The following is a 23,017-nucleotide window of genomic DNA, read 5'->3' as shown; positions in this document are numbered from 1 at the left end:
GGGCGTGATGGAGGTGCTACGCGAGCAGAAGTGACTCGGTCTGGTTGGTTTCACTCGCATGCCAAACTGTTCTTGGAGGTGGGGGGAGCCATGGGCTGGTAATTCCCGGGGCTGCCTGCCTCGCTGGAGGGCTGAGCTCGTGGCATGGCGTGGCGTGCTGCATTTGGTTGAGGTCAGTCTGTGCGTGGCAGATTGGCTCGTGCTGCAGCCCTCTGCATTTGGGGTGGGGAGGGGGTCTGCACGGTGTGGATCAGTGCCCTCAGTGTAAACATTGAACTGAAACGGGTGTGAGCGGCAAACACTTTTGGTCCCAGGCAACTACTATAGAAAAAGGAATGGGGGCTGGTGGGGGGCGGGGCGTTCGGTTCCAGTGTCTGTGGGAGGGAGGGTGATGCCAGGATGGAGATGGCTTCTGTATGGAAGGACTTAAGGGGGGTGCTCCTGCAAGGGCACAGAAGTGTACATCAAGCAGGGTTGCTCCCTCTTGCCCTGCCTTGTGGCACGAGATCATGGGCTGGTCAGGACTAGAGAGCAGCAATGGCCTTGCCACGTGAGGCACCATGACCCAGCAGGACTCGTGGCCACTGGGTCCTACCTGTGAAGCCATGCGTTGTGCCTGGATTCCCACCCTGGAGGCCCTCGTGGATGAGAACAGCCACAGTTGTGGGAGATGGGGATAGCAACAGCTGGGAGGAAGCTGAGCTGAGCCTCCCCCCTGGGCCAGCCTCCCTCGGTGTTGAGCACCAATGTTTCCCCTCCCTTGGCTGCAGGGATTTGTGAGATTTTTGGCCTGGCCCCAGCATAGCAATTTTTGGGTCCTGCTTGTACTGGCATGGGCCCGGTGGGAGGCTTCTCACTCTCTCTCTTTTTTTTTTTTTTTCTTGAGCCAAATCAGATCTCCCTTGTCCCCTTCCCCTCCCCCTCCCTGCGGAGGGTGCACAAGTTCTGCTCTGCACAGTACATGTCTCCTTCCAGCTTCTGCCTCAGGCTGGGGCTTGGCCCATTTACCCACCTCCCCCTTCTCCCTTGGGGGGGCTTGCACTTGCTTCCCCAGCAGCCCTGGGCAGGCTCCCACCCCTGCATTTTGTTTTGCGGCTGTCTTGGATGTAGCTGCAGCTATTAGGAAGGAGTGCTGGGAGCACAGAGATGACCTCTGGCTTAGCCAGCAGGACCTGGATGCAGGAGCTGGCACTGCACCCCAGGAGCGTGGGGGTGGAGATCTGTTGGAGAAATGAGCTGTGAGCAATCACTTGCAGTTCAGCTGCAGACTGGTGTGTTCTGGCTCTACCTCTGATCCATCCAGCCCTGTGGGGAAAGGGCAGCGCAGGTGTCTGCATTCGGCCACCGCTGCAGCCTGCCCAAGCCTATGGCCATGTGCCTCAGCTGCTGGCAGGGCCCTGTTCACTGAAATAGCCTCTGCTGACAGTACGTGGCCCCATGGCTCCAGCCCAGAGGGCCTCTGGCAGGTGTGCTCAGGGGCTCTTGAGGTGTGCGTGCTGAAGTGCCGGGAAGGTCTCTTGCGGAAGACTTTTGTCCTTCTGGGGGCTGAAGCCAATTTCTTGCAGGCCTGGGGACAGATTAGGTGCTACAGGGCCAGGTCCTTCAACTTGCCAGGGCACCTACTTCTGGCTCCTGTGCCTCTGTCCCCTGGGGCACCCTGTCTAGGGAGGGTACAGGCTGGCCCTGGGCAAAAGCCTGACTTCCTCTGGGGTGGGTTGAATAGGCTGGGAGTAGGGATGGAGGGTCGCTGCCAGGCAGGGGTGAGTGCTGGGCCCAGGCTGTTCATGGGCAGAGGGGAGGTCAGGCCCTGTCTGGGCACTGGATTGTGCAGAAGTGCCCTAAGATCCTGTGCAGACTGCCAGCCTGTTGTGCAGGAGCATGCTGCAGGGCTGGGAGCGGGTGCCCCTGGCTGAAAGTGCCATGCCTCGGTCATGCGTGGCACCAGTGGTCTGGCGCTGACCCAATAGCCCTTCGGTGCGAGACCATGTCACACGATCTATGTACATGTATTTACATATGTATAGAGCTGGCTGGGGCAGATGGCCTGGTACCAGGCTGTGCTGAAGCAACTTCCTGTGATACCAGCCCTACAGCTGGCCATGGAGGGGTGGGGGGGCTCTCCCTTCCCTCTGCCCGCTCCAGAGCTACAGCGCTACGTGGGGATGGGAGGCTGGCTGTGGGCATGGCACTCGGGGCTGTGGTTGGAGGATTCCCCTGTCCCCCCTGCCCTGGTGCCTGGGTGCTGCTATGGCTACAACACATGGTCTGGAGTGGACCACAAGGCTCTAACCTGCACCAAAGCCAGAGCAGGGGCTGAGCTCTCCCTGCTCCTGGGTCAGCTGCTGGTGGGACCATGGCTACCTACCCATGAGGAGGGCAAGGGGAGGACTGGGCTGTCACTGAAGTAGAGATGCTGCTGGGCCCTGCCAGGGCTCTCAGCAGTGGCCCACTGCCTGGATGCTGCTGTGGAAGGGGAGGGGGGGTCTGGCTCCTGCACCCTGCCCTGCTCAGACCTTTACTCCTGCCTCCCTCCAGGGCGAGGTAGGGCCTTGCGTGATGGTGTAGTGTGGAGGCTATAGCAGCTGCCCAGGGTCCAAGGCTTCTAGACACTGCTCAGCAGGCTGGGCCTGTGCATCCTGCACATGGCTGCTGGGTTTCTAAGTGCTGTTCAGGTAGCCATATCCCCACAGCAACAGCCCCCATTGCTCCTAGGCTCAGATCAAGGCAATGGCAGTGGTACCAGGGCAGGACACTAGGTGATGAGCTCGGTTTTCCCCACTAAAAAACTCCTCTTGACTGAGTGGTGGGGAAAGCGGGGGGGGTAGTAAGGACCTAGTCTTCTAGGTACCTCACCTAGCTGGATGTGGCAACAGGAGGGGTAGGGGATTGATCCCCTCTGGAAGCCCAGTAGTCATCACCGTCCTTTGAAGCAGGGACCATCTTTACAAGCTGCCTGCCGGCTGTGGCAGGTGCCAGGCTGCTGCTGCAGGGTGGGTGTCCTCTCCTTTGGTGTGGCAGCAGTTTTTTCTTACTTCTCCTTTCCTAAAAGGAGACCTCAGCCCCCTTTCCCCCGCACTTGCTAATGGGGCTGTAAGCAGTGCTGTGTGCCCTGTCAGCCTGGGGACTGAGCCCTTTTGGGCCATGCCTGAGAGCACAAGTGGCCACAAGGCCAAAGCCAAGCCCTGGTATTCCCCTCTCCCAACAGGTCTCTGCTCCAGGACCACAGCAATGGCTTAATGCTGCTGCTATGAGGATTAATAAGCATCTTGGCACAGGGGCTGCCAGCAGCAATCCCCACCCCCATTGTAGGGGCTGGCTAGAAGGAAGCTGGCCCTAGGGTCAGCCAGAATCGTTCTCATGTGTGCCTTGCAGTGGAGGATGCTCAGACAGCCCTGCCTGCTGCCACTGCCTGAGCCCATCTCCCTTCAGCCACAGCTGGTGCCAGCACTCTTGCCCTGCCCTCTTACCTGGCCTTAGTCTACGCTGCCCTGAGCCTCTGGCTTGAGTGCCTCATCGGCTCTTTCCAGCAGCTGCTAAGGAGGCCCCAGAGCCCTTGCACAGCTTGTCCCTTCCTGGCTCCTCACCAGTGCTAGGGAAGGAGCTTCCAGCGGTGCAGAGGCTTGGACACATGCTGCTGTGCCCCTGCTGCTTGTGCCAGAACCCCTTTACTGCTGCTGCTAAGGGAGAGTCTCATTTTGGCTCGGTCCCTGGCAGGTCTGGGATCTTTCCTTGCTTTCCTGCTGAGTCGGACAGCCTGCTACAAGGCCACAGCACCCTCTGACTTCACGGTTGGGTACCCCATGTTCCTGGTGTCTGTTGCAGCTGAAACAGGCTGGGGAGAGGCTAATATTTCCTCCAGCAGGGAAGCTTCCCCCTTCCCCTACCCCTGCTCCGGATCAGCCAGTGCCGTGGCTACAGCCTGTGGGTGGGGGGTGCCGGGGGGGCCCCTGGAGTGTGTCTGGATCCTTGGTTTTGGGCAATGACTGTCCTGGGTAGGGCTCTGTTCCCTGACCTGGGGACAGGGGCGGTTGGTCAGATGATCTGTATGGCTTTTACATGGCTGGAGCATGCTGTATAAGGGACATGGAGGTGGGGGGGAGGTTCTACTATGGGGAGGGGGCCTTAACTGCTGCCTTCTTCCGCTGAGCGCGTGTCTGACTTGAGCTTGACGAACTCCTTGGCCACCTCGTCGTTGTTGCGCTGCGAGAGGATACGCAGGACGGTGAGGCCCGTGTCATCCATGTGGATGCGCCGGCCCAGGGGCAGCCAGCAGGCACAGCTGCCACGCTGCATGATGTCCTTGAGCTGCATCACGGCGATGCCCACGGTGCGGTCCTCGCGGGCGAAGCAGTAGTCCTTCACGCACACCTGCAGCTCGTAGCACTCTGGGCCTGTCTCGCTGCCTAGGGTGCTGCATTGGGAGAAGAGTACAGGCACCCTGTTAACCCCTTACTGCCCAGGGACCTCCTGTTTACTCTGCCTGGGGCAGAGGGGAATGTAGTTGGCCAGTAGCCCCAGGCCAGTACTGGAGTCTGTGAACCGCCCTTTTCCTGCTCAAAAATGGAGAACTGTCAGCCTCTGCCAAATTGTCCTGCCTCCTTCCCTGTAGCTGTGAGTGAAGGGGGGTGCTTTCTACCTTGGGCGAGTGTGTGGCCACCATGCAGACTGGATCCCAGAAGTGCCAAGTACTGTCCTTGCCTCAGTTGCCCCCCCAGCGCATGTGCACTGAGGGCTGCGGTCAGCTGCATGGACTCCCTTACTCTGCTGCGGGCAGGGAGCTGGCTGGGGCTGCACGCTCCCGGTGCATGGTTCTCATGGGAGGCTTCAACTACCCGGTCGTCTCGTGGGAAGAGCACTCGGCCAGATCTGATCAGTCTCAAAACTTCCTTATGCACGTGGATGAGCTCTACCTTTCTCAAGAAGTTTATGGGCTGACGAGAGGCAAGGTGCTGCTGGACCTGGTACTGACCAAAGGGGATGATCTAATCGGCAACCTGAGCATTGAAGGGAAGCTGGGAGATGGTGACTACGCTGTCGCTATCCATCACAAAGCTGGCAAGTCAGCCAGCGATGCAGTAGTCCTCGACTTTAGGGAAGTTGACTTTTTCATAAGCTCAGGAGGCTTGTTCTTGAGGCCCTGAGAGGACACGACTTCACAGGGAGGGGAGTTCAGGATGAGTGGTTGCTCCTTAAGGCAGCGATCCTAGAAGCACAAGGGGAGTCCTTTCCTATGGGTTGGGATGGTGGTTAAAAAGGCTTAATCCTCTTGGCTCAGCAAGGAATGCATGGAGCTGCTATGTCTAAAAAGAGAGGCTTATAAAGGATGGAAGATGGGGGAAACGCCATGAAGGAGGAGTGTTCTGCGCTAGGGAGCAAACTAGGAAAGCCAAGGCTGCAACCAAACTCAAACTGGCTACGTGAATCGAGGACAATCAATCCTTCAGATACGTGGGGAGTTGAAAGAAAAAAAAAAAAGGGGGGGGCAACATTGGACCCCTGCTAAACCAGCTGGGGCACCCATCTACTGCCACCCAGGAAAAAGCCAATCTACTTTGCATTGGTTTTTCAGCAGCCCAAAGGGACCACCCTGCCTGACATGATGTGGGATGACCAGGGTGAGGATGAATATATGCCTGCCATTGGCATGGACCTCATGAGGGAGCATCTTGAGAGGCTGGACCCCTACAAATCAGCTGGTCTTGATAGACTGCACCCAAAAGTGCTAAAGGAACTGGCAGACATCAGAGCACAGCCAGGGGCAAGGATATTTGAGAACTTGTGGTACTTGGGAAGTACCTGAAGATTGGAGGAAGGCCAAGGTGGTGCCCATCTTCAAGAAAGGGAGGAAAGACGACCTGGGAAGCTACAGGCCAATCAGTCTGACCTCAATCCCTGGGAAGATTTCGGAGAAAATTATCAAATTATTGACGTTCTTGATAGGGTAACAGAAGGCAATATTCTGAGGGATACCCAGCATGGGTTTGGTGCAGGTAGGTCTTGCCTGACCAACCTCATTCCCTTCTATGAGCAGGTGATGATGTATCACCTGAACAAAAGGGAAGAGGCTGATGTCATATATTTGACTTTTTAAAAAAGCCTTTGACCTGGTGTCCCATGATGTTCTTATGGAAAAATTGGGCAACTGAGGCCTCAGCTACTCCCCAGTCCAATGGCTGGGGAATTGGCTCTGAGGCTGGACCCAGAAAGTAGTAGTTGATGGAACTGAATCAACACAGCACTCGGTGCCCCCCAAGGCTCGGTTCTCAGACCTGTACTCTCTTTTTAATGTAGCCTTACACCCATGTTTGGGTCATTTTAAGAAGTGGACTGGCTAAGTTTGCTGATGACTCCAAACTTTGGGGAAGAGTGTCCGCACTTGAGGATAGGCTGGTGATCCAGGCCAGCCTTGATAGGCTTGCAAGCTGGGCAGATGAAAACCTGGTGGCATTCAATACGGGGAAATGCAAAGTGCTCCACCTTGGGTGGGGGTGGGGGTGGAGCTCAGGAAAGCTGCATCGCACTTAGGCTCGGCAATGCTACACTCGCTAGCACTATAACCAAAAGAGACTTGGGGGTCATGATTGACCACAAGATGAACATGAGGCACCCACGTGATACTGCAGCTGGCGAAGCAAACAAAACTCTGGCTTGAATCTTCCGATGCATCTCAAGCAAGGTCCAGGATGTCGTCGTCCTCCTGCTGTACTCGGCCTTGGTGAGGCTGCAGCTGGAGTCCTGCATCCAATTCTGGGCTCCACAACTCGGGAAGGACGTGAAGAAGCTTGAAAGAGTCCAGAGGAGAGCCCCGTGCATGGTCAGAGGGCAAGAGAACTGGTCTTATGAAGACTGGCTATGAGCTATGGGACTCTTCAGCCTGGAGAAGTGCAGGCTCAGGGGAGCCAGGCTGCCACCAAAAGTACATAAGGGGTGTGCATCAGGATATGGGGGAACACCTGTTCACCAGGGCACCCCAAGGGAGGGCAAGATCCAATGGTCACAAACTCCTGCAAGACTGTTTTGGGATACACAGAAGGAAAAACTTCTTTACGGTCCTAGCCCCCAAGGCCTGGAACAGACCCCCCCCCCCCGGTGGTGCAAGCACCTACTCTGGGCACTTTTTTTTTAAAGAAACATTTGAATACTTATCTTGCGGGGATCCTCTGACCTTTCCTGACTTCCCCCTTGGAAGTCCCTTTTCCAGCCCTAATATCTAGGAAACCAGAGGCTCTGCTCCATCGGTGCTCCCCCTATGTAATGCCACCTCCTGGCAGGCAGGCTGCAATATATCCCCACCACCCCCCAGTGAAGAAAGGCAGCTGCACATAGGCAGTCAGATGGCTTGAGGGGCTTGCCTGATGTGGGGCCAGGGAGCCTGTGGGAGGGGGGCAAGGCATTATCCAACTCAGGTTCCAGGTCTTGCAGTCATCTTGTTCATTCTTTGCCCATCCTAAAAACCTAGTTCTGTAAGCTCTTCAGCTGATGTGGTAACAGATTGAATAATTACTTATGAGTGACAGTTTACTAGGGAGGGGGTGTTGATCAAAGGCTTCTTCATGAGCATCAGTCTGCACCATCATATTTGCTCTAATGATGGCTGACATGGTTGTTGGTGTGAATTGCAAAACTAAAGTACCAGCTGCAGACAGACTGTTTCTGTTGGCCCTGAGCTGGGCTCTGCCAGGGACCAGAGTCTGGGGCTTAAGGCCTAGCCCGAAGCTGGCACTTTGAAAGGTGGCAGCAGCCAGAAAAAAATGGCAAAGTTGGTTGCTGCTAAATTTTTATCCTGAAAAATTCAAGCTAGCCAAAGTTTCAAGGCTGAGGCTTGAAAAGAAGCTGTGTGACAGACGGATGGCCTTGTCGCATGGAAACTGTCTCAAGGCCGTTGTGGTTCAGCTGCTTTGTGCTCCCGTTCTCCTCCGTAAACCTGGCTTGGTGCTTGGATTGCATCTCCCACGATGTACCTGGTCTCCCTGCGGGTGAGCAGCCCACGGTACACAGAGGGAGATGCTGTTCAGCCCAGCCCTTTGCTCCGGGAAGCAGGTGGGCACCTTTTTTGCAGAACGCAAATGCTTCAGTCCTCAGGGAAAACTAGTTCTAGAGGGAAGGAGGCAGAGGGGGAAATGGGTGGTGGCAGCACAGGGGTGCAAAAGCAGCAGCTGGAGGCTCGCTACTGGGCTGAGGGCGGCAGAATGGCACCTCTGCAGTTGGTGCTGACATGCAAGTCAAGTGGCTGTTTAAACACTGATATTTCAGTCTAAAAGGGTGACATCTGCTCCCCACAGCAAGAAACTTCCAGCCACTGCTCCTGCACCGTGGGCTGCCACTGAGGGCTCTGCTTGTGCCTACTGTGGGAGCTGCACCCACCCTCCTTCCCCTGACGCAGCTCCTGGGGCTTGTGCCCTTTTGCTCACCGGCCATGGCACTACTAGAAAAACATGGGAGCAGCCCTGGCAGGCATCCTGAGTGCCATTGCACCTCCCTAGCTGAGCTCCAGCATCAGCTAAGGGGCAGGGAAGGGAGGCAGTGGTGGCCTTACTGACTCCACCCCACTTGCAACTCTTGGCCCTGTCCAGCTCAGCTGTTTTTGGAGGCAGGGAAGTGGGGGAGGAAGAAAATGTGCAGCAGTATCACTCACAACTGGAAGCTCTCGTTGTATTTGGGTGCCCAGCTGTTGTTCTTGGACTTGGTGGCAAATTTCCTCTTCTTGTCGCTGAGACTAGGCCCAATGATGTTGACCTCAATGAAGGGCCGGAAGATGCCGGATGTCTGCCACTTCAGGTCGTTAGCAGCCACCACTGCCAGAAAGAGAGCCGTGTCAGAGCAGCGTGGGGGTGGGCAGAGCGGGGGCTGCGGGCTCCGGGCTGGGGAGTCGTGTGCGGTCTGCGGGGTCTGTCTGGTCGCTCTGACCGCTCTTAGCTTTTGGCAGCTCAGTTGCTGAAGGCTTCAACTCCCTGCAAGTGCTTGTACTAGCCCCTCTGCAGGGGTGTGGGCATGGGCTGGCAAGGGGGCAGAGTTGAGGGTGGGGGCTCCCTGCGTTTCCCTGGCACGAACTCCATGTGTTGCCCTGGGGGACGTACAAGCACTAGTCCCGCGGTCATACAGCACTATGCAGCTCGGGCCCAGAGCCAGAGGCCAAGGCCAGGCAGCCACTGCCAGCCTTGTGCTCAGCTCTTGGCCCTGCCTTCACGTGGGACCTACCTTTGACGGTGACCTTGTGCTCCCCAGTGCCAGGGTGTGTGAAGAGCTCCACGTGGACGGACACCTCCCCAACTGGGTCATCCACGCCGGATCCTGCTCCACAAGGGGAAGGGAAGGAGTGAGTGCCCGGCCTGGCCTGAGGACCTTGGGCAAAGCTGTGCCCTGGCCATGCCCAGCTGGAGGACTCGGATCACCTGCTTGCTCCAAGCAGCTCAGATGCACTACGTTTTCAGAATATTTCTATCCTCACCCCTTGCTTTCCCCAAAGCAGCCGTGGGAGATGGATGTGGGGTGAAGGGCAGCCCCAGCCTTCCCCATGCTTGAGCAAAGCCTAGGTGAAAGGTGCATGGTGCCGCTAGTCTAGTCTCCTATTACCCTTCCCTTGGGGCTGGTAATCGCTGTGGCGATTTTCAACGTGCAGCCCTGGAGCAACTCTATGGGAGTCAGCAGAATGACCCCGGCTGGCTACAAGAGCAGGACCTGAGCCGTGCTCCTCTGGGCCCTCATCTCCCTGCTGTGTAAGGGAGGTGCAGCATCACCCAATGGAGAGCACGGTGGACCCGGAGCCCGAGTTCTAGCTTATTTCCAGTTCTACCACTGACCTTGAGCAAGACGTTCTCCCTTCCCCATGCCTCTCGGCACCTCTTGCTTTTGTGCGTCTTTTCCTTTTGCTCCAGGAGCTCTGCAGTTGCAGTTCTTGGTGTTACAGCCATGCACGTGTCATGACCAAGGCCCACCTGCATAGTCTGTGGCAGAGCCAAGAACCCGGGACTCTGGACTCCTGGCTCTCCTAACCTCGCCTCTAGAAGCTTGGGCTGAGCCCCGGGGCTCCTGCAACACCATTTCTGCTCCCTGCAGAGCTGCACGGTATCGCCTTTGTCATGCAGTAGAAATGAAATATTGGCACAAGATGCTGAGGAGGTATGGGGGGGGGGGGGGGTCACACGGGCCTCATCTTTTCAAAGTGAAGGGGGAAGTGCAGAGGCCAAGGCTAATTGCAGCAGTGATCTTCCTCTGTTATTGGGCCATAACTCATAGGCAGCGGCTGGGACAGGACCTGGTCACAGGGGCTTTGTAATTCATTTGGGTGCTGAGCCACTTCGAACATGCGGGCAGGGGCGCTTGGTGGAGGTAGGGTTCAGCTGAGGAAGTTTCTGATCCTTTCTATTAGTGCCTTGGAGGAGAGAGGACTGACTGTGGGCTGGGTTCAGAAAGAGGCTTGCACTGCTTCTGTGCCCATGCCTACACACGGTGCGCTGGGCACCCTGGGCAGAGCCACTAGCACAGCTGGGGGGCAAGGGCGTCCTGCTCAGGCACCACAACACGCTCCCTCCTCCCCTCTCACTACGGCTCCTTGGGGCAGCCACTGACTACTCCAAGTGGCGAGGCAGGGGGCCAGAACGGAGCATCCCTTAATGGGCCTAGCAGGGTCTACCATGTGTCACGGCTCAGATGCCACATCCCTCCGATCCATCCTGATGGGTGCGGGCAGCGTCTAACCTGACACCCCAGCCCCCCCTCACCCTCCACTAGCCCAGAATCCCACAGTCCCAGACTGCCGGCGAGCAAGCAGTTGTGCCCTGAGACCACCAGCTGTGCCCTCCCCAGCCAACGCGCCCTGCAGTTTCCCCAAAGGCAAATCTCAATCCGCTGGCTGGTTCAGCTTCCCAAACAGGCTGGCTTGGGACACCGCATGCAGCATGGGGCGGAGGGCAGGGAGAGTGAGGGGGCCACACGCACGGCACGGCGTGTTGGACGGGATTGCAGCAATTCCATCCAACTGAGGGGTCCAAAAGTCCAGTGAGGGTGCAGGAGACTCTTCCAAACCATTGTGGGGAAAACAGGGCTGAGAGAGGCAGGCTGGCGACTGCAGGGAGCCATCCTGTTCTGCAAGGCTCGGAGACTATGGATCCTGAAGCAGGAATTTGGGGTGGGAAAGTGCTCCAGGGCTGGGGTTAGCTGGTCCCTGCTGCATGGATAGACCCTCTTCCAAGTGCAGCTCTCAAGCCCACCCTGGGCCCAGGATAAACCCCTTGCTGCAGAGCAAAGGACTAGCTTTGTGGAGTTGGAGGCGGTGGTGTGAGTCATATAGGGTCTGTCCAGACAGGGCCTGCAAGTCTGGCCAGCACCAGGCCTGCAAGAGCCATGCAATGGTGGTATAACCCACTGGGCCCAGCCGTAGCCCCCCGGGGCTGTCTGTGCAAAGCGGAGCAGTGATGCAGCTCTCTCCCTTTATGCCAGGGGCTTTGGGCCTGGGTTCCTCCAGGAGCTATGCTACCCGCAGTGCCATGTTACCACTGTGCAGCACACCAGTGCCGTGGGACTCCAGCTGGGGCCTGGCCCCCAGACAGGAGAGAAGGGAGCTACTGAGCGCTGATCTGCACTGGCCTACTCTGGCTGTGGTTTGGGGGCTCTGGGCAGAGCACAGCAGTAAGCATCCCCTTGGAGGCAGAGTGGGGGGTGCAGGTGGGATCCTGAAGGAAACCCCTGCTGAGAGAAGCATCTTGGCTTGTCTGGGCTGATCACCTTACTCATAGGCACAGTGCACGCCCTTGGACTTGTGCCTGTGTGGCCTTATGGCAAAAGGGTGTGCAGTGATTGCGGATAACAGCCTACTGTTGCTGGCGGCTAACGGAGCTACTCCCTCAGCTCGGATAGCTGAGACTGGGGCTGCTGTAGTGCAAGCTTGTGACCCATGGGGCCAGGGGGTGGTTTCTGCATGCACTGGCTCCAGCTGCATCTGAAAAGTGGAGGTGAGGGGGGTGCAGCGGACGCTCTGGTGGGGGGGAGGGCGGGATAAATCCTCCGGATCCATAGTCTTTGGCCCCTGCCCGCTGAACAGATGCACCCACGGACATTTTTCTTGTCCCTCCAGATCTGCACTGAACCAAAGCGATACCCGCCCCTCCCCACCCCCCGAGTCACATGCTGAGACTCATTCAATCCAAAGATCAAGGGCAGGAGGAGAGACCATCTCAGTGCTCAACGCAAGCATGGAACAAACAAACCGCCGTGCCGCTCCGCAGGCCAACGTGGAGCTGACACCGGCGGCTGGAAGGCGAGTGGCAGTGCCAAGCCGTGTGCGGGGTGGCAGCCCCCCGCCCCCATCCTGATGCAGTCATTCCACTTGCTGAAGGGGGGGTAGCGGGGCAGGGCTTGGTGTGTGCACCTGGAGCAAGGCTAGTAAGAGTCTCCCTGAGGCTGGTGAGCTGCCGGCCCCAGCTTGGTTATTCTAGCACCCCCCCGCCGGGCTCTTCAAGGCCAAGGCCAGGTGGGCATCACAGCACAACCCATGCCATGCTTTCACAGCAAAGCTCTGGGAGACTTGGTGATGACAGGCTGCCTGAGCCTGGCTCAGCAGAGCAGAGGTTCGGGCCCTCTCAGCCATCTGGACCTTGCTCCCAGCTGGGCTCTGGAGCCCAGCAGCACCTTCCCATCCCACCCGCTGCAGAGCAGACTAAACCAAGGTGCTCGGGGTACCAAGGCTAAGAGATTTTGAAGCCAGAATGGACCCATCTGATCCTCTGCTCCTACCCACGCAGCACAGCCCTTGGCATGACACGCAGCAATGCCTGCACCTGCCATCTCGAAAGGAGGAAGAAGACGGCTTCTTTCAGACAGATGGACAGACATTGTCCCAACCCACCCGCTGCCGGGACCGTTGCCTGTAAAATTTGCCTGCAGGGGTCTGACTCGGAGAACCAGAGCCATGGATGCGGCCCAGGCATGGATGGAGGCAAGTCCTCCGGCTTCTCAACCAGCCCCGAGTGAACGGGCCCCGAAGAACCCTCCCTGCAGGGGTGCGAGCAGCCTGCTCTGGGTGCTGGGACTGTTACTAGCCCTGACCGGCGGGTGGGGTGGGGTGCTCGGGACAGGTGCATCGGGGTTGAGAATGGCAGACGTACCCTTCTCTGGATAAATTTCTTCACTAAGGGTAAACCTAATACCTTTTCCACCATGGACTAGTAAAGAGGCAAAAGGGGGGGAGAGAGAGAGACGGGGAAGAGACAGAGAAAGAGCAAGAGAAAGAGAATGTGCGTCAGGGAGGGAAACAGGGGGAAACGTTAAAAGATAGGGAAGAAAAAAACAGAGAGAGAGATCAGATATCGCAGACAGAAGAGCCGGCTGAGACTCCAAAACAAGACATCACAGCAACACAGAGTCAAAAGGCCCGGGCGCGGGGTGTGCTGGGAGCGGGACCCCTGCCGGAGATGCGGGCCTGAAGAGGGATAGCGCCGGGGAGGGGGTTTCCTGCATGGCTGGGGCGGTTTCTTTCCAGCGCTTTCGCTCTGCTGGTGGTGCAGGTGGTTCCTGCCAGCCCAGGGTCCAGCAGCACGTGGGCCTGGTGCCGTAGCACCGGTTCCCCTATGACACAAGGCATCAGCAGTGAGCAGCCCCCGACCCCTCGCGGGTGTAGGTGGGGAACAAAGGTGGAGTTGCGTCTCCCAGCACAGCCCGTCCCTAGGCCTGGCTACCCATGCACAATGTGGCCTGCAGCCACCAGACAAAAGGCACGGACAGGACAGGTTCCCCACTCAGAGACACAGAGAGAAGTCAAAGACTCCCACCCCTGCTGGGTCCTACATCCGGCAGTGCCCGGGGCTGGCACCCACCTGGATGGAGCCCTGGCCATGCAGACCTGCCTGCCTGCACCTGTCTCCTCGGCACGCTCGTTCCTTCTGCCCGTGGCGCGCTGTCTGCACACACAGCCACCCCTCCCCTTGGCCAGGGCACGCGCTGCACCTTATGGTGCCATGAGGAAGATGGTGCTAGGAGCCCGATGGCGAGGGTAATAGTGGCCTGAACACCCTGGGACGACCTGTGTGCAGCTCATAGTGACAGCAGGGCTGGAGACTCACCCTCTGTCCCCATGCTGGGCTCATCCCCCTCCCCTAAGTGCCCCTGGGGAGTCAGCTGGAGACCCCTGGGGCCAGACTGACAAGGATGCTGACTGCCCCTGACCTGCTGGGGGTTGTGAGTGCTCCATGCCTCTGCCAGTCAGGTCCCCAGTGTCAGTCTGGGCTCCCCAGTGCTACGGCAGCCACAACTCGTCACCTTGGCATAGGCTGAGGGCCAACTTCTGCCTCAAGTGTAGCCACTCCCCAGCCAGAGCCTTGTTGGGGTGTGTGGAGTGCAGGCGGCATGGCCCCCATCCCAGAGTCAAGCAGGATGCCGTGGGAGTCGGGGCATTACCCCCGGCATGGGGTGGGAGAAGGGGCCAGGCTGCTCGAGGCCTCTTCTTGCCCAGCAGGTTGCACAGGCAGTATCAGGGGCAAATGCCTCAGTCCCTGGCCACCAGGATTCCTGCCCCACGACATCTGAAACCCCCCACCCATGGGAAAGTGTGTCAGGGGGGCGGGAAGAGGGGCACACAGCCTTTTTATCCCTTTGGACGCTGGTCCCTCGCTGTGGCTCTAGTCATATGTCACCGTACCCTGAGAAGTGGGACAAGCGCCGCGGGTGCCCCCCCACAGACCGGCCGTGTGCACTGGGTGGCACTGCTGTGCCGGGCGGCAGGGGCAGACACACCTGGCACTAAGCCCCAGGTAAGAGCAGGGTGCTGCAGCTGTGGCAGCGCAGGCCAGCAGCTGCAGGTGGAGGGGGGCAGGTGCTAACGGTGCTTACCCTGAGATGACTGTGTCTGCACAAAGGTTTTGATGAGCAAATCAGTGGCCTGTGTGTACAGGGAGAGGGCGTAGCGCAGAGACTGCAGGTCGGGGCTCTTCTCCAGGAAGGTTTTCTTCAGCCCAACTCCTCCTGCATGGAAATATTGCTGTGGGGGAGAGAGGAGTTAGGATGGAAGTGGGGGTCCCTGGGCAGGGTGGGCACGGCTACAAGACAAAGCGGCACGGCAGCCAGTGTGCCAGGAAGGTGTCGTGCCTTCTGCACAGCCCGGCTGTACCATGGAGGTCTCGGCACCACCCTATGCCCCAGTGCTGTCACACCAACTTACACTTCCCCTGCTGCATCTTTGGGTAGGTGGCTCCTCAGTGCAGCCCTTGCAGTCCCTAGCGCCTCCGTTGCCAGCCACCCCTCGCCCCACCAACCTGCCGAGCCTGGGGTGCTGACGGGGAAGGGCAGCAGGCAGACAGGGATGTGGTGGCTCCTGTCATACAGTCTGTATCCATCCCCAGCCTTTTGTTTCAGAGTCTTAAGTTCCCCGAGGCAGAGACTGCCTTTGTTCTGTGCCCGTCCCAGGGCTCTCAGGCACTACAGCAATGGGCACAGCAATGGATGGAGACTTACCTTAATGGTGTCCAGTGCCAGCTCCACCACCGCACACTGCTTGGGGGTCAGGCTTTTGGCCTCCTCACGCACCATGTGGTCCTGAAAGGGTGAGCCCATCTGTGAGACCCAGTTCTGCACCACCCACTTCCCCAGGCCCTGGGGCACAGAGTCCGAACTTGGTGCCTGGCTCCCTTCCCCGGCTCCCCAACTACGCACTGAGGCACCACACCTGGGCACAGCCCGTGCACCGGCGCATTAGGAATGACGCTACACAAGGGTATTTTAGTGATGTCTCACTAGCCCGCTTCACACGCCCCATTAACAACTGCTGGCAATCCAAGCAGATTTCCAGGTATGGACGGTTGCCTGTGCCACATGCATCCACTGACTGACTGAGCCTGGTGGTTCGGGAGCTCCTGCCTTGAATGCAATGGAGCTCTCCCGCTGCAAACAGTCCCTCGCCTGAGCTGAAGCCTCTTTCCCTTTTACCTTCAGTTTTGACAGCTGTCCCAGCTCCTTGGCTGCATTGAAGATCATCTGGGTGCCCTGCAGTGCACAAGAGAGACAACAAAAAACGAAAGGCCAGGTGAGCAGGCTGCTACGCTGGCTGGTCTCAGCCCCTGACATGGTGCTGGAAGTTCCCCCAAGGGGGGACGTGGCTCACAGGACAGCAGAGAGGGCTGGCAGCAGTACACGTGCATGTGTGTGTGTGTCCATCCAGAATGCAATGTAGTGGCAAGAAAACCTTTGTACTCATTTGCCTGCCTGTCCCCCCATGTGTCTCCCCCCCCCGGCATGCACAGTTGTTTGTGTCTTTAGCAGCAGTGAGCTGGTATTTTTGGGCAGGCTGGGGACATACAGTGCCTGGGACCAGAAGCACTGCCACAGGGACATTTGGGGAGCAGAAAGGACAAGAGTGAGGGATCCAAACAAATGTTCCTCCCCTCCCTTGTGCCTGCAGGACCCCTGGGCTGGGACAGTGGATCCTGTAGGAGGCTAAGGTCTGTAGGGGTTACTCCCTGTTTTGCTGGACACCTGCAGTGATGTCTTTCTTGCCTGGAGGACTATAGAGCCGACATGTCTGAACTGCAGCCAGTGCTCTGCCCATGGCCTATGCTGTGTCAAACTCTCTTTGCCTCAAGTGACAAGCCAGCCATCAAATTCGGCCCTTCCTGGAGTCCCTCTGGGCCAGGCCTGAAGCTTGCCCTCTGGCACAAATCCCTTCTCCAGGAGGAAGAGGTCAATATTCAGGAAATGAGGGGCTCCCTACCAATCCCCTGCCCTGGAGCTTGGGCCAGGATGTGAGGCAGGGGCTTTGCAGCCTACAGGCAGGGGCCTCCAGGGTGTAAATCTGGGATCAGAGTGGAGCCAGGCTGCTCACTCTCCCTCTGGGCCAGACAAGTCCAGCAAGCAGCCTATCCTGGAGGTGCTTTCAGCTTCCCCTTCCAGACCTGAGGCCCTGCCACGTCTTCCCTGCCCCCCACCCCCCAATCCTGACAGGGGGCTCAGCTGAGGACAGGGGCTAGGAGATCAGAGACAGAGCCTAAAACTCAGCTATGCGCCCCCCGCCCCGCCGCCCATCAGAGCCAAACAAGAACCAAACAAGCCAGGGAGCGTAAAAGAAAAGAGAAGGCTAAACAGGGTGTGAGAGGGGGCTCGAGTGCGACAGGCCACAGAGAGGAACAGGAGGATACAGAGGAGCCGGGGTGACACGGAGACGGCAGCCCTGGACCCGAGGCGGGGAGTCCAGCTTGCTCTCTGATCCCTCAGCAGCCGCCCTGCAGCCGTGGGTGAACTTCCCCGCGGTGACGCCTGTGCATGTGCTGGATGCTGACCCCTCATGTGCTTCCTGCCTTCCCACCCCGCTCCTCTCTGCTCTGTCCCAAGGCTGCCCTCGTCCCACTCCTGAAGGAAGGGCTTTGAGCCCAGCCCCGCTGTCCCCCATCAGAGGCTGGGAGAGGCCGTTGCAGCGCAGGGCTCTCGGCCCCCGCACAGGGAGGCGGTGGCAGCAGAGCAAGGCAGGTGGCTGTCCTGGTGCTGGCTGGAAGGGGGCACGGAGGGAGGGGCTTGTGCACAGCTGCCCCCCCGGGGGGTTTCTTCTCTTGGCATCGCTCTCCAATGCCCATTTACAAAGGCTGCGCCCTGTACCCCTCAGCCCTGGCCAAGCTGCTGCCACAGAGAGGGAAAGGACTCAGCCAGGCACACCTCAGGCTAATCAGGCCCTAACCCAAGGGTCAGCGACATTTAAAAACACCGGCACCCTTGACTTATCATGTTGGCAAGCGGGGCAGCTGCAAGGGGCCCGATCCTTGTTGGGGCAGCACAGCCCTAGCCCCTTCCCTGCCGTCCACCCCAAGTGACATGTCTTCACGTGCTACGCTCTGGCACGTGTGCTGGAGGTTGCCTACCCCTGCCCTAACCTATAAGTGTCAGGGCTGGGGGTGGGAACAAGCCCTGTGTCACCCGGGTCAGGCCCAGCCCCAGTCCCAGCAGCTGAATCAGCTCCTCCAGCCCTGCACCGAACGTCAACATGATGGCAGGGACCTCAGCTGCCCCTGCCGCTTGTGGGGGGACTGTCCCCCTTGCTGGCTGGGGTGCGGGGGGAAGTGCTCCCCAGTGAGGCCGGCACCAGCCACTAGGCACAGCTCCTCCCAAAGCCAGGAGGGACCCCAAGTGCCTTGACTCCCAGCCTCTCCCACTAACCGCTGGCCCTTGCTCCTTCCTGCAGGGCTGGGACTGCCAGCAGGGCAGGACCAGCCCCTACACACCTTCATGTCTCCTGGCAGCAGCAGCTCCAGCCTCTCTGCTATGACATGACCTCCCCTTAGTCCTTCACCGGCTGGCCCCGAGCCCCCACCCCCGGCTGCCCCCCTCATGCAAGCAGGTAAGCAAGAAGAGACACAGTCAGGAAGAAAGGCTTTCAGTACAACAGAGACCAGCGAGACAAGTGACAGGCCTGCCCCCAAACCACCCCCAAATGCACAGGACGACAACTCCGAGAACAAAGGCAAGAGGCACAGAGGAAGGGGGGGCACCAAGCAAGGTTAGAAGTAAACACAGCATCCTTACATCTGTGTGACTGGGCAGCTTCACCCTGCTCTGGAAAGAGAACAGCATTGGATATGGTTATTGGCTTCAGCAGCAGCGAACACACAAGCCCCCCGGTGCCCGCACCCCCTCCCCGTGCACCAGCGCTGGGTGCTGCGGAGGCAGGGCCATGGGTGCTCTCTCCTCCGGCTAGTGGTGGTGAGGCCTGGACTTTCTGGGCCCGGGTCCTTGATAGTGTAAGCTGGCACATATCTCTTGGTACCTGTTTATACCAGGGCAGGATCTGGCCCATTGCCTCAGGAAGGTACCTGTGAGGAGCCTGTCAGGTCTCACCCTTATTTCACAAGCTGCTCACCTTGCTAGATGGCAGTCTGCATGGCCAGCCACTTCCTTTTCCATCTCCTTGCCCTTACAGGATCTCAGGGTCTGCTACAAGCTCCTGCTGACTGACCCCAAGCTCCCTGGGAGCAGGCCACTACTCTTTTAGAGTCATTTTCGGAAACTCAGGCGTGCTGGGGGAAGGTGGGTGGTGCATGCTCAAAAAGCAAATCAGTGGCCAAACAGAGAGCCCAGGAGCCAGGGCTCCCAGTCCCACGCTCCAGCTCTCACGTGCACACTTCCCACTGCAGCCTGGCTGAACGTGTTCAGATGATAAACTGGACAGCTGCTCTGGCTCTTGGTGTATTGCCTTGGGCTCCGGGGCTACTCTTTAACTGCCCCACATCCAGTGCCATTTGAACCCAAAATGTTAAAAAAGACCATTTCAGATGGACATGATGACCAGGCCAGGCTACCAGCCAAGTCTGCCAGGTACTGCCTCACCCCTGGGCTGGGAGATGGCAGAAGCCTAATAAGAGTTTTGTTTGGCAGGGGGAGCCAGTGTCATTCCCCTCCGGCACACGCTGACCCCCAAGAGTCACTCCTCCCTCACCCTTGCTGCCCAGAGCACTGCTCTCAGTCTTCCTGCCAGAAGCAGCTACTGGCTGACCGTTTCCAGCAGACATGGCTTCCTACTCACCTCCATACAGCTCACGCCTTGTGTACGTGCACACATGTATGTGCACACACACACAGAAGTACGTACACACCTAATGTCTCCCAAACCAACATACACTGCTATGCTCTGGGCCAGCTGGCAGCTCACTCTGCTACCTCCTTGTCCCCAGCCCTGCAGCAAATCTGCCGCTGTGTTTCCCACTGGGCACTTTCCTGGGGATGTGCCTGCCACTCTGCAGCGGGCTGGGGAGGGTATTGTGCTCCTGCTTCCCTCTGCAAGGTGCCAGGCTGCTGCCCCACTGCCCGGGCTCCTCATGCTGTTCTTTTGGGGCAGATCTGTTACCTTGCACCACAGGAACCAGAACATTAACCCCATGGAAGGGCAGGGCTAGGTGATGACAGGCCAGCTGGGTGTCCCACTGCGCCTCCAGGAAACCAACCCTGTGGCCCTGCCTTTGCTATAGCTGGGAGCTCCTTCCTGCACCCATCTGATCTGCAGCCACAGCCAGGGATCTCTAAGGATAGCAGGTGTGCCCCTGCCCTGCTGGGCCCTGTCTCTCACACGTCCACCCAACTATGCCCGCTAACAAGGTAACACACGCCCATTGGCACATGCATTGATACCCAGCACACACAAGGACCCCAGAACACACCCCACGATCACAGCACGAGAGGCACCGACACACCTGAAACACAGCACAACACGCTGCACCAGGCAACACACACACCTACACATGTCACTGCACCCCCAGCTGGCACATCCCTCCCCCAAGAAGACATAGTCAAACAGCACAACACAGCACACACCCAGACAACACGACACAGGAGTCACGACACCCAAAGTCCACCTGCCCAGAGGTGCTCAGCAGAGCCAGTGAGTGCTTTGACCTGGGCTGGCTGTACATTGCTATCACAGACAGTCAAAGAAGCCAGAGGGCTGATTACCTTCTCTGTCCCCTTGCCATGTTTTCTCAAGAGCGTTCCCTGTAGAAACAATGTCAGAAATGATCAATGGTCCAGAGAGGGGGCGAGTGGATGAGGGCAAGCATACGAGTGACTGTGCATGTTTGCTGGAGGGAAAGGAGACGGCAGCGGATGTCCCCCCTGCCTCCCCATCCTCGGGGTCACAGGACTCCAGCGGCTGAGGATGGTGAACGCAGTCAGGACTGCAAAGGGCAATGGGCACCTGCACCCTTATACCTTCCATTGGTGGGAGACGATGTGGGGGAGGTGTATGTGTGGGGGTGTATTTGTTGGCAGATGGGGGAGGCTGTGAGCAGAGAAACCACATTGTTATATTAGTAAAGAATAATCCAAACAGAGGGAAAGGGATCGCAGAGTCACAGCAAATAAGGCTGGAAAGGGCCTTGGGAAGCCAGCTGGTTCATCCATCCCCCACCCCAAGGCAAACTCTGCATATGAATAATCCCGGGCGCACATGCGCTGCAGGGCACTGGCTGCACGCAAGCCCACGAGTATCACCGAATGCCCGGATGGGCCATGCCCTGCCCTGGGAGTCCTGCTGGTTTGGGACCAACAAGGCTGTCTCCCATCGGGATAATGTCCTGCCCTTCCTCTAGCGCCTCTCCTCTGAAGGTCTCAGCCAAACGCCAATGCCCCATATGCCATGCTTTGCCACAGGGTATTGGGGCAGGGCTGTTGTTAGCTAACGGGGGGCTCTGCCCCGACTGCAACCCACAGCACCCTGATCCAAGACAAATCCCTTGCACAACCAGATCCCGTGACAGGGAAAACTGCATCGAGATGCCTTTCCCAGCACCCAACGCTGGGGGTCCCTGAAGGATCAGCCCATACTGGCCTTGACACTGCCTGAGGAGGTGAGCAACAGGGGCCATGGGACAGAGCCTGTCCATGAGGAGGGGCCATTCCCGTTCTTGCGGCAAGTAGGAGCTGCCGGGCTCTGCTCAGTGGGGTCGCACCCTCTGCAAGAGACTGGTGGCAAGACCAGGGCCATGCAAGGCACCAGGCTGAGCTAGGGGAGCAGGAGAAAGGAAACTCGGACTGACGGAGCCTGCAGAAGGGATGGGACACCAGGACCCCATCAGTGCAGAGACAGCAGGGGAAGCCAAGCAGCGGAGGCAGCACTGTCCTCCCCAAAGGTCCCCCAGGAGCACAGTCTTATAGGGGACAAGCCCAGAAGGTGGGAACACAAGCTTAGGACTGCTGCTCCTAGGGAAAGAGGAGCTGTTTTCATGTCATGGCTGGGCATCACTGGCCTAGTTTCTGCTAGCAGTTAGCCTCCCCATGCTAGCCATCTCCTTGGACAAAGCTCGCCGCTTATTCCTAATGAAGACAACCTCATGATGGGTGACACCAAGTCCTTTGGGCCCATGATATGCCACCTAGAGCGCTGCCTGTCACCAGGACTTAATCCCCTAAATATAGGTTGGGAGGATTCACCACCCCATACAAGCAACCCTCTTTCTGGGCCCTAAGTGGCACCCCGGCTGCTGTGCATGCAATGGGCTGCCTCTGCCGAGGAAGACCGAGCTGTTTCCAAAGCTGGGTTGCACCACGCACAGCTGGGACAAAACCCAAGAAAAATAATTATGCTCCATTAGAAGCAAAGGGTGGGAGGGGACCAAAATGGCCAAGGTTTAGCCTGAGGCTCCCCACAGGCTCTGAAGGAAGTTTAAATGTCTAGTACTTAGCAAATACGATGCTGCCTTGCCTTCTGCAGCAGGATATCTTGGGACAGAATGATCTTGGCACACGTAGTCCTATTATCATGATACCTCCCTATTGTTTCCATTTTACAGATCTGGGAAAACTGAGGCAGTAGCTTCACCATAGCCAGGCAATAAGCCAGTGGCAGAGCTGGGACAGGAACCCAGGAATCCCGGTTCATAGTTCCCCACTGCATCCATGAGAAGGGACTTGCCTTTCTAATGGAGGAGCTGACTGTCCCTTGAGCACTCAATGACTGGAAAAAAACACCCAACTCAAACCCACAACCCAAAGGAATTGCACCTTGTGACACTGTGCTCACAGTCCAGATGTGTCTGGGATTCTCCCTGCTAGGGAAATGTCCCCATCATCACACTCACAACCGGGTCTGGCCTTTCCATTAGCACTGCTAAGTCTTAACACCATTTTGTACCAGGAAGCTGCACAGAGAGAGGCAGTGGCTCTGCCAAGGTACCAGGGCTGGTAGCAGAAGCCCAGAGGCCCTGGGTTGCAAGGTAGCTAGTGTGACTGAGCGAAGCCGGTCTGCTAAGTCGAGGCATCGGCTCCTTCTCTGCCCTGTCACTTCCCGCAGCAGCTTACATTCGCCAGGCATCTTCCAATGGAGCAAACCCATTTCAGACAGGCTGCTCCTCCCCACAACCCAGCCTGCCAGCCCTTGCCCCCTCAGTCCATCCCTGTACACGTGTTCAGCACTGTCCAGTGTGCCCCACAGCACTGTCCAGCCCCACTGGGCAACCCATCACCGCCCAGAGCTGAGCCCAGAAGCCTGACAAGGGAGAGGGCTCTTCACTAAAAGTCAAAGTCGGTGCCAAGCAGCTCAGCGACAGGGGGTAACAGA

General features: G+C 58.1%; 1 protein-coding gene across 1 annotated transcript; it reads right to left on the bottom strand.

Moving 5' to 3' along the window:
* Positions 1-2,475: 2,475 nt before the first annotated feature.
* On the bottom strand, positions 2,476-21,120 carry LOC109324898 (protein unc-13 homolog A-like). Its single transcript, XM_019557012.1, has 8 exons — positions 20,416-21,120; positions 18,496-18,525; positions 15,916-15,972; positions 15,445-15,525; positions 14,824-14,971; positions 9,199-9,291; positions 8,636-8,795; positions 2,476-4,411 (listed from the first exon to the last, which is right to left on the bottom strand). Exons 3-8 carry the CDS (start codon positions 15,961-15,963, stop codon positions 4,123-4,125), a joined length of 819 nt encoding a protein of 272 aa, XP_019412557.1. The 5' UTR covers positions 15,964-15,972; positions 18,496-18,525; positions 20,416-21,120; the 3' UTR covers positions 2,476-4,122.
* Positions 21,121-23,017: the final 1,897 nt, after the last annotated feature.

Source organism: Crocodylus porosus, unplaced genomic scaffold (assembly GCF_001723895.1).
Source record: "Crocodylus porosus isolate Cpor-Errol unplaced genomic scaffold, CroPor_comp1, whole genome shotgun sequence".
Lineage (NCBI taxonomy): Eukaryota > Metazoa > Chordata > Crocodylia > Crocodylidae > Crocodylus > Crocodylus porosus.
This window is presented reverse-complemented; position numbering and strand designations above follow the sequence as displayed.